The sequence below is a fragment of the Nomascus leucogenys genome, chromosome 13 (genome assembly GCF_006542625.1).
Source record: "Nomascus leucogenys isolate Asia chromosome 13, Asia_NLE_v1, whole genome shotgun sequence".
In the NCBI taxonomy this organism is placed as follows: Eukaryota; Metazoa; Chordata; class Mammalia; order Primates; family Hylobatidae; genus Nomascus; species Nomascus leucogenys.
In genome coordinates this window covers 35576604-35592613 of record NC_044393.1, presented here as the reverse complement: position 1 = coordinate 35592613, position 16010 = coordinate 35576604, and the positions used below count along the sequence as shown (strand labels likewise).

General features: G+C 41.0%; 1 protein-coding gene across 5 annotated transcripts in view; it reads right to left on the bottom strand.

Annotated features, from left to right (window-relative positions):
- PTPRA (protein tyrosine phosphatase receptor type A) overlaps window positions 1-16010 on the bottom strand; it is a 173190-nt gene that overhangs the window by 122779 nt on the left and 34401 nt on the right. For all 5 annotated transcript variants that reach the window (XM_030826509.1, XM_030826511.1, XM_012511887.2 and 2 more), the window contains exon 2: window positions 3186-3264. In XM_030826509.1, coding sequence (XP_030682369.1) covers window positions 3186-3212 — 27 coding nt within the window. In that variant the 5' untranslated portion in view covers window positions 3213-3264. The remainder of the gene's footprint in view (window positions 1-3185; window positions 3265-16010) is intronic.

Sequence of the window (16010 nt, the reverse complement as noted above, 5' to 3'; positions counted from 1 at the left end):
TAAATTCCCATTTTTCACACTGGAGAGGCAAAAAATTATGTTGTCTTTTTTATTAATAAAAGAATTGGCTGGGCGCGGTGGCTCACGCCTGTAATCCCAGCACTTTGGGAGGCCGAGGCAGGTGGATCACAAGGTCAGGAGTTCAAGACCAGCCTGGCCAAGATGGTGAAACCCCGTCTCTACTAAAAATACAAAAAAAAAAAAAAAAAAAAATTAGCCGGGCGTGGTGGTGGGCGCCTGTAATCCCAGTCACTCAGGAGGCTGAGGCAGAGAATTGCTTGAACCCGGGAGGCGGAGGTTGCAGTGAGCTGAGATCACGCCACTACACTCTAGCCTGGGTGACAGAGCGAGACTCGTCTCGAAAAAAAAAAAAAGAATTAAGAAGAAACAGCATATACATATAATTTAGAATTATGGAGGTCACCAAAAAGCAGAATGTAAAGAAATTGAAGACCTTGTGCATTGCTGGTGGGGATATAAAATGATGCAGTACTGTGAAAAACAGCACGTTGATTCCTCAAAAAATTAAACATGGAGTTACCGTATGATCCAGTAATTTTACTTCTAAGAATATACACAAAAGAACTAAAAGCAGGGACTCAAACAGATGTTTGTACATCCACGTGATTTTTTTGTTTTTGTTTTTATTTTTTCAATTGAGACAGCCTCACTCTGTCACCCAGGCTGGAGTGCAGTAGCACCATCTGGGCTCACTGCAACCTCCACCTCCTAGGTTCAAGCGATTCTCCTGCCTCAGCCTCCCGAGTAGCTGGGAATTACTGGCACACAGCACCATGCCTGGCTAATTTTTGTATTTTTGGTAGAAATGGGGTTTCGCCATGTTGTCCAAGCTGGTCTTGAACTCCTGACCTCAGGTGATCCACCTGTCTTGGCCTCCCAAAGTGCTGGGATTACAGGCGTGAGCCACCACACTCAGCCTACACCCATGTTCATAGCACCATTAGTCACAACAGCCAAAAGGTGGAAGCAGCCCAAGTGTCCATCAATGAATGAATGGATACACATAAAGTGGTATAAACATACAACAGAATATTATTCAACCATAAAATGGAAATTCTGATATATGCTACAACATGGATGACTTGAAAACAAGGTCATCCTATGTGAAATAAACAAGATACCTTTGTGAAATAAACCTATGTTAAATAAACCAGATGTCAAATGACAAATATGATTCCACTTATACAAGGTAACTATTATAGTCAAATTCATAGAGACAGAAGGTAGAATGGTTGCCAGCAGCTGGGGGAGGAGGAAATGGGGAGTTAGTGTTTAATGGATATGGAGTTTCAGTTTGGGGAGATGAAAAAGTTCTGGAGATGGATGGTAGTGATGGCTGCACAACAGGAATGTACTTAATGCCAATGAATTTTATACTTTAAAAGTAGTTAAAATGATAAATTTAATGTTATATATATTTTACCATGAGAAAAGTATGTATATGAACACATTAAGATGTAAAACCTTTTCAGGTAGGGTACGGTGGCTCATGCCTGTAATCCCAGCACTTTGGGAGGCAGAGGCAGGCGGATCATGAGGTTGGGCGATCGAGACCACCCCGGCCAACGTGGTGAAATCCCATCTCTACTAAAAATACAAAAATTAGCTGGGTGTGGTGGCGCATGCCTGTAATCCCAGCTACTTGAGAAGCTGAGGCAGAATTGCTTGAACCCAGGAAGCGGAGGTTGCAGTGAGCCGAGATCGCGCCACTGCACTCCAGCCTGGTGACATAGCAAGACTCAGCCTCAAAAAAACAAAACAAAACACCTTTTCGGTGCTGCAGAGGCTCTCTCATACCTCTTTCCAGTCACAACCTCCCACCTCCTGTCAGAGGAAGTAGGGATCTGATCTTTATCATTGCAGTTTAGTTTTACTCGGTAATTCTGCTACATCTACTTTTTCTTGTCCATCTGGTTTCTTTCACTCAACCTTTTATCTACGAGATTCATCCATGTTGTTGTGTCTACTGGCGTTATTTTCCCAGTAGTTTGTTCCTTTCTATTACTGAATAAAATTCCATGTTATCAATAGTGTATATCGATTTTTTTTTTTTTTTTTGCGACATAGTCTCATCCTGTTGCCCAGACTGGATGGAGTGCAGGGGCGTGATCTCACCTCACCGCAACTTCTGCCTCCTGGCTTCAAGCCATTCTCCTGTCTTAGCCTCCTGAGTAGCTGGGATTACAGGCGTGAACCACCACACTCGGCTAATTTTTGTAATTTTAGTAGAGATGGGGTTTCACCATGTTGACCAGGCTAGTCAACTGATCTGCCCGCCTTAGCCTCCCAAGTGCTTAGATTACAGGTGTAAGCCACAACACCTGACCATATATAACTGTTCTCCTGTTTCTGGACACCTGATTAGGTTCCAGTTTTTCTGGCTATAATACACAGAGCTGCAGTGAACATTTGTATGTGCACTTTTGTGTAGACATGTATTTTTCATTTCTCAAAGGTGAATACCTAGAATTGAAATTCCTGGGTTATTAGATACATGTATGTTTTGCAGATATTGCCAAAGAGTTTTCTAAAACTATAGAGTTGGTTTACATTCCCACTTAAAAAATTTGGAGATCATCTGTGCTCTACTCAAGAAGCTTTAATTCAATGCTGGCAGGGCATTAACTTTGGTCTTTTTTTTTTTTTTCTGAGACGGAGTTTCATTCTTTGGTGCCCAGAATGGAATGCAGTGTGCGATCTCAGCTCACTGCAACCTCTGTCTCCTGGGTTCAAGGGATCCTCGTGCTTCAGCCTCTCGAGTAGCTGGGATTACAGGCACATGCCACCACATCTGGCTAATTTTTGTATTTTTGGTAGAGATGGGGTTTTATCATGTTGGCCAGGCTGGTCTTGAACTCTTGACCTCAAGTGATCTGCCCACCTCAGCCTCCCAAAGTGCTGGGATTACAGGCGTGTCCACCATGCCCAGCCTGACTTTGATCTTTTAAAAAAAAAAAAAAAAAGCTCTTTAAGTGATTCTGATTCATAATCAGGTTAAGAAGTATCTTAAAGGATAATTACAATGTTTCTAATCATAAAGAAATAAGCTACTCTTACAGCTTAGAAACAAAAATGAAGCAGGAAAGAATGTGATGTTAGCTTTATTTAAGGACACTACTTGACTGGCAAAAGCCTCCTCACAGTTCTGGTTTTATTTCTCTTACCTTAGTTATTTGAACTGCATCATCCATTACCACTCAGTGGAATTCCATAAATACCTTTGTTTTTTTTTAGTTGTGTCACCTGCAACAAAAGGAAAAATACCTTTAGAAATATACAACATCCCTGAGCAGATTGTTCTAGCTTAGGAATTCAAGCCCAGCCTAGGCAACATGCAAAATCCCATCTCCACAAAAAGTAGCCAGGCAGGGTGGCACATGCCTATAATCCCAGCTACTTGAGGTGGGAGGACTGCTTGAGCCCAGGAGGCGGAGTTTCCAGTGAGCTGAGATTGTGCTACTGCACTCCAGCCTGGGAACAGAGATCCAGTCTCAAAAGAAAATAACCAGGCGCGGTGGCTCACGCCTGTAATCCCAGCACTTTGGGAGGCTGAGGTGGGTGGATCACTTGAGATCAGGAGTTTGAGACCAGCCTAGCCAACATGCTGAAACCCTGCATCTAGTAAAAATAGAAAAATTAGCTGGGCATGGTGGCACGTGTCTGTAATCTCAGCTGTTCCGGAGGCTCAGGCAGAAGAATTGCTCGAACCCAGGAGGCGGAGGCTGCAGTGAGCCCAGATCGCACCACTGCACTCCAGCTCAGGCGACAAAGTCAGACTCCATCTCAAGAAGAAGAATAAGGCCAGGTGCGGTGGCTCATGCCTACAATCCCAGCACTTTGGGAGGCTGGGGCAGGCGGATCACCTGAGAAGTCAGGAGTTCGAGACCAGCCTGGCCAACATGGTGAAACCCCGTCTCTACTAAAAATACAAAAATTAGCCAGGCACGGTGGTGGGTGTCTGTAATCCCAGTTATTTGGGAGGCTGAGGCAGAAGAATCGCTTGAACCCAGGAGGGGGAGGTTGCAGTGAGCCGAGATCGTGCCAGTGTACTCCGGCCTGGGCAACAGAGTGAGACTCCATCTCAATCAATCAATCAATAAAACAGCCCTATTTAAACATTATGGATTGTTTTGGAGAGTGAAGTATATCCTAACAAGATGTTTCACAGAGGTGTGCTTAAAATTCCAGGAGCCACAGAACAAAGCTCCATCTTAAATAGTTCAGATTTCTGAATAGCTCATAGGTCTTTCCAGTAAGGGTAGTATGGAACACTCCTCCCTGTCCCACAACTTGGACTATGCCACCACAGGGTTGTTTATATACCATTAGGCCCTTCCCTAGGGAACATATGGCAGTGTCTAAAGATAGTTTTGACTGTCACAACTAATAGCAGGGAGGCTGGGCTACTGGCACCTAGGGGATAGAGACCTAGGATGCTGCTAAGCATCTTACAAATCACAGGACAACCCCCTTTAACAAAGTATCCAGTCCCAAATGTCAACAATGCCAAGGCTGAAAACCTCTACATTGATCAAAGATCTCTAGTCAATGACTGTGCAAAGTGGTAGTACAAGAGCCTAGCCATTTCTACCTCTTGTGGTATTCCTCCATCAGGCAATCTGGGTGGGCAGAGACTTTGTCAGGTGTGCACTGCAGTCTGATGGCTCCCCATACCCAAACATGTTCTCTTCCCCTTTTCTTCACAGGCATTACTCCTCTAATAAGCCCTTTGCCCCTCCAACCCCATCTGTGTCTGCTTCCTGTAGAATCCAGCTGGCACATAAATTAACATTCACATTCACAATGAATGGAGTACGCATTCACATTGATGGAGAAACAAGAACCACTGGGGGGAAAAAAGAGTCCCAATAAATAAACCAAAATGTTAAAAATTCTAAACTTCTGTACTATCCAAGTATTCCATAACAACCATCTATTATTTATACATAATAAATAAAATATTAAAGTAAGACTTTATACTAGATTTTGCTCATGAAGACATGTTCTAATGGTAGGCTAAATTGGTATACTTTGTATATACAGTGTACCCAAATTCAAGGAAGGGTGAACAACTATTGGTGTTCTTCAAAAAAAAAAGCACATTCCCAGGTACTAAGGAAATAAAAGATCAGACAGTGGGCTTCACAGACATCTCATAAGCTCAGCTTCCTCATTTGTTAAATCAAAGTTGTACTATTAATAGTTTAAACTAAAAACTTTTAGAAGAGACTACAGAGCCCATTCAGTTTGCCCTCCTGCTTTCAGAGACGAGACCAATGTTCCAGACAGAATGACAGTAACTGGGCAAGCAAAGCACAGTTGTTGGCCTTGCTTCTCAATGCCTGGGTCCATTTCTTTTTCCAGGTGCAAGGTAATGCACCTAAATGAAGAAAGCACATTAAGAAAACAGTTCCAAAAAGGTTACAATACTAAGATTATTCCAAGAACTATTCAAAATCTAGCCCTTCACTCCATCATGAAAACTGAATGGTGTCATCTGATAATGCCATTCCAGGTTTTCTTTCTGAGTACTCACTCCCTCAGCACATAAATAGGCTCCAGGCTTTAACATCTTAAAAAAACCTCTCTAGAACTACATTCCCAATGGCGCCCCCCGCCATCCCAGCCATCGCTTTCCCCCCTTTCCTCCCTGTCAATATGCTCAATAGTTCATACTCTCCCACCTCAAACCAGGGGCCTTTGACATACACCCTCACCTGGCCTCTATAGAAACTGCTCTTGATTCATCAGTCAACGATGATCTCAAAATACAGGATCTGACTACCCTAAAATTCCCATCGTCACTCCCTCAGAATTTCCTCTCCTCAGCAGAAGTACCTAGAACTATCCCTTAAATGTTGGTGTTCCTGGTGTCCCATCTTCCCATCTTCTCACTCTGTACCAGTGGCTGCACAGTAGAGTTGCTGGGGGAGCTTTCAAAAAATCCTGGTGCCCAAGTCCAGCTCAGGTGCATCATAAACTTGGGAAAGACGGAGTTGGGGTTGGGTTCCTGGAAATGTCTGTCTGGTTTTGTTTGGTTTTAAGCACTACAGGTGATTCCAATGTGCAGACAGGGATAAAAATCGCATTCCTCCATCCAGTCTTCTTAATCTCCTCCTTTCTTCCCATATCCATTTCCAGCCTCAAGCTCTTTCTAAACTCCAAACCTATAAATTCCCTTGCCTTCTAGACCTGCATATTCACAAGCACCTCTGATTCAAATAATCAACACTCACAGAAATGTTATCTTCTCCTATATCTGTTCTTCCTTAATTGCTTGTTTCAATGGATAAAAATTACCACCTACTCATTCAGTTAGCAAACTTTTTCTGTAAAGAGCCACACAGTAAATGTTTGGCTCTGCAGGCCAAACAGCCTTTGTCACAATTACTCATCTCTGCTATTGTGACAAAAAAGCAGTCACAGGTATGTAGTTTCAGCATAGCTATATTCTAATAAAACCTTATTTATGAACATGTAAATATTAATTTTATATAATTTCCACATGTTACAAAATAGTATTCTTCTTTTGATTTTTTTCCAACCAATCAAAGATGTAAGAAACATTCGTAGTTTGTGGGCTATGCAAAAACTGGCATTGAGTTGTAGTTTGCCAACCCAGGTCTACCCCCTTGCCAAGTTAGAAATCCTAGTTGTCCCAATTACTTTCTTTCCCTTAGCTCTAGAGTCAATCATTAACTCTGTTGCAAACTACTTTAACTGTTTATGGCCTCCCCCAACTGACAGTAAGATCCTTGAGAGTGAGTGGAGGTTGCAGTGAACTATGATTTTGCTACTGCACTCCAGCCTGGGTGGCAGGGCGAGATCCCGTCTCTAAAAGACAAAAATAAAAAGATCCTTGAGGGTGAGGACTGTGTCTTAATAATATCCACAGAGCCTAGCAGAGTGTCTAGAACACTGTATGCAATCTTCCTTTAAGTCTTTCCCTTAGTTCAAAACACACAGAAATTCCAACACCATGAAAGGCCATTATATATCCTATTAATTTGAATCTTTCTTTATTCTAAGGCATCAGTTTCTTTTTAGTTTAACTTATTACTGAACTTGATAGTAAGGTTTAAAGGGAGGAAAAAACCCAGCAAATTTTAAAATGCATTAAATAAAGGCTCAGGCAGACATGGCCCATATTTCTTATTAAGCACAAGTAGTAATGATCATTGCTATTCAATTCTTTAATAACTGCTTAATTTCTGTTTTCTGGGTACTTTTTCTGCTTGGAAATTTGAGACAATCAACTTGGTCAAATCTTGGAAGATGTCAGTAAAATGGATGATTACCAATTATAGATAATCAACACATCAAAAAGCAGCAGCTCAACAAGGATCAGAATAAAAACAGGTATTATATATTAAAGTACTTACTATGTGTCAGACACTGTATCAGACTGTACAATGTACATTATTTAAGGTTACCTTCAAAACAGCACAGGAAATAGATACTTCATTTTGAAGATACTATCAATGAAGAAACTATGGTACAGAGTAGTTATTAATAACTTGTCCACAAACAACTGGTACATGGCAAGACTGAGACTCAAACCCAGGTGTATATGACTCCAAAATCTGCTCTTACCCACTAGCTAAACAAAGCCTATAATTCATGTATGTCAACAACCACATGAGGAAAAGAGCTTTATCCAAAAGGAGCTGGATGGAAAGTTTTAAAGCACTGTTTGAAATATGTAACTGTTATATACTCCTAAGTATGATGCAATGTACACAGCCAGTGTGGCTTTCCAATCATGGTCTAACTAAATGAATAAAAGAAATGGGAAGAGCCCATTTGTGGATATGGCAGACCCTCGTACCCCAAAGATGGAAATAAAACCTTGTCCACAAGTTCAAACTGAGTCCACAAATCAAACAATATTACCATCCCCTACTGTTAACAGAGCCATTCATAGGAAGTCCCATGCTTACTACGGCAACCACTGGTCTTGCTACTCACCATGTTTCTGCCTTTTTGCTCCCTCAGGAAGCAGACAGGAAAATCGCTCTCCTGACCTGTTTTGTAAAGAGGAGCTGTCATTTAAAAATAGAGTTTTATAAGTGAATATGTAGCTGGGCACAGTGGCATGTGCCTGTAGTCCCCAGCTACTCCAGAGGCTAAGGCAGGATCACTTGAGCCCAACAGTCAGAGTTTAGCCTGGTCACCCTGTCTCGTTGTAAAAAAAAGAAGGAAAAGAGAACACTTACAAAGTAATTAATACTTTGCCTGACACCCAGTATTTCTGTATACTAAACTCCATCTTTAAAAAACAGTCTTTTTTTTTTTTTTTTTTTTTTGAGACGGAGTCTCACTCTATCGCCCAGGCTGGAGTGCAGTGGTGCAATCTCGGCTCACTGTAACCTCTGCCACCTGGGTTCAAGTGATTCTCCTCTTCAGCCTCCAGAGTAGCTGGGATTACAGGTGCCTGCCACTCTGCCCAGCTAATTTTTGTATTTTTAATAGAGACGGGGTTTCACAATCTTGGCCAGGCTTGTCTTGAACTCCTGACCTCGAGATCCACCCGCCTCGGTCTCCCAAAGTGCTGGGATTACACGGCGCCCTAAAGTCTTACTTTTTTTTTTGAGATAGGTCTCACTATGTTGCCCAGGTTGGTCTAACTCCCAGGCTCAAGCAATCCTCCCACTTCATCCTCCGGAGTAGTTAGGATTACAGGCATGTGCCACTACACCCAGCTCTATCTTTTTCTAATCTAATAATACAGCAATCTAGAAAATCATTAAAACTCTCCAGCTACCCAAATCTAGAAATGTTGGATAAATGCAAACATCCTTTGAAAAGCTTAGCTAAGTTCTCAAGAGAGCAGAGAAAACTACCAGTGGCAAGAAAGCAAAAAGTGAACCAAAGCTAAGGCTGGAAGTGTGAGCTGACCTCTGTATTGGGCCCAGGAGCATTTGTTAAAGACTTTTGAATAGCAAGGGAGGTAAGGAGACAGGAAATAGGAGACGGGTAGGAAGGGCTCCAGAGAAATAATCTCTCATGAAATTGTGGCTCTCTTAAGGCCCAAGGTCTCAATGAAAATAGATAGAGAAAATCTACCTGCAAGAACAAGGAGACCCTAAATAAATGGAAAGACATCTTATGTCTTTTTTTTTTTTCCAGAAATAAAAAAGCTTTCATGTCTGTAATCCCAGCACTTTGGGAGGCCAAGGCCGGCGGTCACTTGGGGGTCAGGAGTTTGAGACCAGCCTGGCCAACATGCTGAAACCCCATCTCTACTAAAAATACAAAATTTAGTTGGGCGTGATGGTGTGTGCCTGTAATCCCAGCTACTCGGGAGGCTGAGGCAGGAGAATTGCTTGAACCTGGGAGATGGAGGTTGCAGTGAGCCAAGATCGCACCACTGCACTCCAGCCTGGGCAACAGAGCGAGACTCTGTCTCAAAAAAAAAAAAAAAAAAGAAATTAAAAAACTGATCCTAAAATTTATATGGAATTACAAGGGACTCCGAATGGCCAAAACAATCTTGAAAAGGAAGAACAAAGTTGGAGAACTCATACTTCCTGATTTCAAAACTTATTGCAAAGCACTGGTAACCAAAGCTGTGTGGTAATGGTATAAGGAGTGATATATATATCAATGGAATAGTTTTAAATGAGTCCAGAAATAAATCCACAAATCTATAGTCAACTGATTTTTATTATTCTATTTTTTAGAGACAGTGTCTCACTCTGTCACCGAGGCTGGAGTGCAGTGGCACAATCAGAGCTCACTGCAGCCTTCAACTCCTAAGCTCAAGCAATCTTCCTGCCTCACGCTCCCAGAAGCACACACCACCATGGCCGGCTGGTGATGAAATACTGGCCTCAAGTAATCTTTTCATCTGGGCCTTCCAAAGCTCTTGGATTATAAGCATGAGCCACCATGCCCTATGGTCAACTAATTTTTGGGAAGAGTGCTAAGACAACATTCAATGGGGAAAGAACAGGCTCTTCAACAAATGGCACTGGGACAACTAGATATCCACATGCAAAAGAATGAATCCTTACCTCATACCATATATAAAAATTAACTTGGGACTGAAAGTGGTGGCTCACGCCTGTAATCCCAGCACTTTCGGAGGCCAAGATGGGCATGGATTACTTGAGCCCAGGAGTTTAAGACCAGCCTAGGCAATAATAGTGAAACCTCGGCTCTAGAAAAAATACAAAAATTAGCCAGGCATGGTGGCACAAGCCTGTGATCCCAGCTACTTGGAAGGCTGAAGTGGGAGGACAGCTTGAGCCCAGGAGGTCAAGGCTGCAGTGAGCCAAGACTGTTCTACTGCACTCCAGCCTGCAGCACAGAGCAAGACGCTGTCTCAAAAAACAAAAAAAAAATCAAAGTGGATTAAAAACTTAAAAAGCTACAACTATAAAATTATTATTATTCTTTTTTTTGGAAACATAGTTTCACTCTGTGGCCCAGGCTGGAGTGCAGTGATGCAATCTCGGCTCACTGCAACCTCTGCCTCCATGGTTCAAGTAATTTTCCTGCCTCAACTTCCCGAGTAGCTGAACAGGCACATGCCATAGGCTAATTTTTTGTATTTGAGTAGAGATGGGCACCATCTTGCCCAGGCTGATCTTGAAATCCTGAGCTCAGGCAATCCGCCTGTCTCAACCCCTCAAAGTGCTAGGATTACAGGCATGAGCCACCGCGCTTGGTCTAAAACTATAAAATTCTTAGAAGAAAACATAGGTAAATCTTCATGACACTGAATTTGAAAATGGATTCTTAGATATGACACTAAAAATCATAAGCAACAACAAAACTGACAAATTGGAATTCGTCAAAATTTTGAAAGACAACCTATGGGATGCAAGAAACTATGTGTTAATCAGATATCATATATCTGATAAGGGTCTAGTTATCACAATAGATAAAGAACTCTTACAATTCAGTAACAAAAAAGACACCTCCCCTCAATTTAAAAATAGGCAAAGAATTTGAAGAGACATTTCTCCAAAGAATATATACTAATGGCCAACAAGCACATGAAAAGATTTTCAAAAGATAGCCAAATGGTGGAAATAACCTAAATGCCCATTATTGGATGAACAGATAAACCAAATGTGGTATTATACATACAATGAACTATTATTCAGCCTTAGGAAGGAACCTGGTACAGTGGCCCACAACTCTAATCTCAGCTACTTGGGAGGCTGAGGTAGGAGGATTACTTGAGCCCAGTGAAAGTTTGAGGCTACAGCGTGTATGATGGCCTATGTGAATAGCCACTGCATTCCAGCCTGCAACACAGTGAGACCCCCAACTCTTTAAAAAAAAAAAGAAAAAGAAGAATGAAGTACTGATACATGCTATAAACATGGATGGAACTTGAAAACATATGCTAAGTAAAAGAAGTCAAAATGCAAAATATGTGGCACTAAGTAAACTGCAAAAGGGACAACTGTTTATAGTATGAGAACTCAAAGAAGAAGGCAGTAGACTGCCTTGCTTGGCCTCACCTAGGAATACACGTTACCCAATAGTGACTCAAATGTTTCACCCTTCTGTACATGTTCATGAATGACCATAAAAGTGCTATGAGTACAGATTTTGGGGTTACACATAAATTTTAGCAAGTAGGTGAATTTGCAAATAAAAAAATCTGTGAATAATGAGCATCAACTGTACTTTTTTCATCTCCAAATAATTCAGTCTAAAAACTATTAGGTGGGGCTGAGCAAGGTTAGCATGCACATGATCTGATAAGGAAAGGAAAGACTGGGCACATTCAAGGGGATTGATCAATTAAGTAAATATTAATATATTAAGAATAACTTGGGCCCAGTTTCTCTGTTAGAGAAGGGAGTTACAAATACAAAAAGGAAGAAAAATAAAATGAACTCTGAGGTGTTGAGGTACTAGGTACCAGTGTGAACTCACAGTACACACACACACACAGAGCAAGAAATAAAAAAATGAGTGTATGTGTGTGGATGTATGTTTGTGGATGTATATACATGCATATATGCTCTAGCTCTGTCTGCTGAGAAAGTCTAGGAGCTGTGACACCTCAGTGGAACAATGACATCTACTGTCCAGACCTGACCTCTAAATACATTCTCCAATAAAGGGAACCAGGGTACCTTGGTGAAATGATTCCAGAGGTAGGGCAGAAAAAGTATAAGAAGGGCTTTGATCATATCTGGTCCCAGAAAGAGGAAAGTGATCAAAGAATGACAGGACAATGTCAAAAGGATACAGAAGCCAGCTTGACAGGGTTTCCACTGACCAAATCTGGGACAAACTCAGCATCAAAGTACCAAAGTACACTAACAGATAACTTATTGAATAAAATATGAATCCGTAAGTCCATATTGATGTAAGTTAAATAAATGGGAAGAAAACAGTTTTTCCTTTCAATGAAATGTCAATGAATGGATGTAGAAAGGATGATGAAATTAGAAAATCATCATTTGGCAGCCATCATACCAATAACCCAGCAAAAAAATTTCAATGGGTGCTAAAACTAGAAGGTGAAAGTTTGATGAGGAATGGGATACTTACATTGTCTCAAAGTACCTCCTCCTCCTCCTCATAAAATACTGATTATAAAGGAAAAAATAGTTAAACGTATGGTAGAGAAAACTGGCAGACACAATCTTAATCAAGTGATCAAGGTTAACATCATGAGAAATGGGACACATGGAAATTATGTAGTACCTGGATGGATAAAATAAGAACACAGCACAATTTATATGGCAATTCTGATAAAATGCATAATCTGAATCCAAAGATGAAGAAACATCAGGTCCATGTTAATGACTTCCTCAAAATAATTAGCCTGTAATCTTCAAAAGTGTCAAGGCGATCAAGTCAAAGACAGACATGACAACTAAATGCAATGTGTGATTTTAAACTGGATCCTTCACCTTTTGGGGACAACTAGAATAACTCAAATGGGGCCTGAAGATAAGCTGGTAGTACTGTACTGGTATTAAACTCCAGATTTATTTTATTTCATTTTTGGAGACAGGGTCTCACTCTGTCACCCAGGCTGGAGTGCAGTGACACAATCTCAGCTCACTGTAACCTCTGCCTCCTAGGTTCAAGTGATTCTCGTGCCTCAGCCTCCTGAGTAGCTGGGATTACAGGTGCGCACCACCAAGCTGGGCTCATTTTTTTGTATTTTTAGTGGAGACAGGTTTTCATCATGTTGGCCAAGCTGGTCTCAAACTCCTGACCTCAAATGATCTGCCCACCTCGGCATCCTAAAGTGCTGGGATTACAGGCGTGAGCCACCGCGCCTGGCCAAACTCCAGATTTAATGCTCATTAAAGTATTTGGGGCTGATGGGGCTCACTCTCTAATGGTTCAGGGAGTGAAAAGACTCTGTAACTATTCTTGCAATTTTTCTGTATATGTGTTTATTTCAAAATAAAGAACAAAATGCAAATACAACAAAAAAGCGCACACTAATGTCCTAGTATTATAAAAATCTAATTCTTCCTTAGTAAAATTTCTGGATAGTCAAACTACCCCATTACCCCTACTTATTTTTACTAGCTTTTCTAATGAAATTGTATTTCATTTTCACAGCATTCTGCAATAGAACTTTTGTGATGCTGGAAATGTTCTAAATATGTGCTGTCCAACACAGTAGCACACATGGCTAATGGCTATCATTTTGGATACTGTAGGTCTAGAGAATAGCAGTTTGGCCATGAAAAATTAGAGATTGTTCATAAAACATTAGGACTTTTTGTTGTTGTCTGTTTTTGAGAGAGGGTCTCACTCTGTCACCCAGGCTGGAGTGCAGTGGTGCGATCTCGGCTCACTTCAACCTCCACCTCCTGGGCTTAAGTGATCCTCCCACCTCAGCCTGCAAAGGAGCTGGGACTATGGGCATGAGCCACCACACCCAGCTAATTTTTGTATTTTGTGTAGAGATGGAGTTTTGCCATGTTGCCCAGGCTGGTCTTGAAGTCCTGAGCTCAAGCAATCCACTTGTCTTGGCCTCCCAAAGTGCTAGGATAATTAATAGGTGTGAGCCACCGTGCCCGGCCAAACATTAGTTTTAATACCAAATAGATTTTAACACAAATAAAGTTACTTCAGTTTTTCTACACTTCTGTATATTTTCAAAATTTGTTTTTTGAGATAGGGTCTTACTCTGTCACCCAGGCTGGAGTGCAATGGTGTGATCTCGGCTCACCGTAGCCTCAACCTCCCAGGCTCAAGTGATTCTCTCACTTCAGCCTCCTGAGTAGCTGGGAATACAGACATGTGCCTCTACATCCTGCTAATTAATTTTGGTATTTTTTGTGGAGATGGGGTTTCATCAGGTTGCCCAGGCTGGTCTCGAACTCCTGGGCTCAAGTGATCTGCCCAACATGACCTCCCAAAGTGCTGGGATTAAAGGCCTGAGTCCGCATGCCCGGCCTTCTAATTTCTTAATCAAATCTGAATACCTACCTATTAGAAGCAACCATCTATCTTTAGTTTGAGAGCAGTCTTTTTTTTTTTTTCACTGACTTCCGTTTTAGTATACAATTTCCACTGATTGCTATCCATGTCTTCTCTACTTCTTGAAATATGCCTTCCTAAAATCTAGGGGGCATGTACATATCTACCCATACTCCCACCCTGCTCTTACATAGTTAGATCCCATAGTCACTTTCTCTCATATTTACTGTTTATATTTTACTTTTATTCCCTCTCAGAGCTGCTACAGTGTATTTAATTGGTGCTTCAAATTTATTTCCAGCCATGCTCAGCATAATATCCTCCTGATCAGATCAGACTATTTCAGGGCAAACATATTCCTTTTCCACATGAAATAAACCTATTTATTACATAATCATTCCAATATTTTAAGCCAAGAACTGAAAGTCAAAGACTAGTTTAATGACATCATCTACATAGACTAGCAGAGAAGAATGACAGCATGCTTCACGTATATCATCAAAACAGGAATTTCAAATTCTACAACTCTTGATTTGAATACAAATGCAAAGGATTCTCATCTCTTATCATTCACCTTAGTAACTTCAGTGAATGCAGTTATCAGTGTGACTCACCTACCAGGTTCTGTTACTGTTCACTCAGAACAAGAAAAAAATTGGTTTGTATACAACAGGCCCATGAAGTTAACACCTATGCCAAACATCATTAGAAACACTTAACTAGGAAAATCTGGAATCCTACCAAAAGCAGAACTGTTTTAAGGAAGAGTTTGATTTAGAAGATTTATCCACCCCTTGCTTCTATTAATAAATATTTAAAACAACAAAAATAAAAATAAAAGCAACTAAAAATTCCTAACATCAGAATTATTTATAAGACAGCCAGGCGAAGTGGCTCATGCCTGTAATACCAACATTTTGGGAAGCTGAGGCAGGCAGATTGTTTGACCCCAGGAGATTGATACCAGCCTGGGCAACACAGTGAGACGACATCTCTACAAAAAAAAAAAAAAAAAAGTTAAAATAAAAAATAGGCCGGGTGCGGTGGCTCACACCTGTAATCCCAGCACTTTGGGAGGCCGAGGCAGGCGGATCACGAGGTCAGGATATCGAGACCATCCTGGCTAACACAGTGAAACCCCGTCTCTACTAAAAATACAAAAAAATTAGCCAGGCGTGGTGGTGGGTGCCTGTAGTCCCAGCTACTTGGGAGGCTGAGGCAGGAGAATGGAGTGAACCTGGGAGGCAGAGCTTGCAGTGAGCTGAGATCGTGCCACTGCACTCCAGCCTGGGTGACAGAGCGAGACTCCATCTCAAAAAAAATAAATTAATTAATTTAAAAAAATAAAAATAAAAATTAGCTGGGCATGATAGCACACACCTGTAGTCCCAGCCACTCTATTCCAGCCTGGGTGACAGAGCCAGAGCCAGTCTAAAAAAAAAAAAAATTTATATATATAAATTATATATAATATACATTTTACTTATATCTTGTATATTATATATTATATATAATATACATTATATATAATATATAATATATTATATTATATATTTTATATAATATAT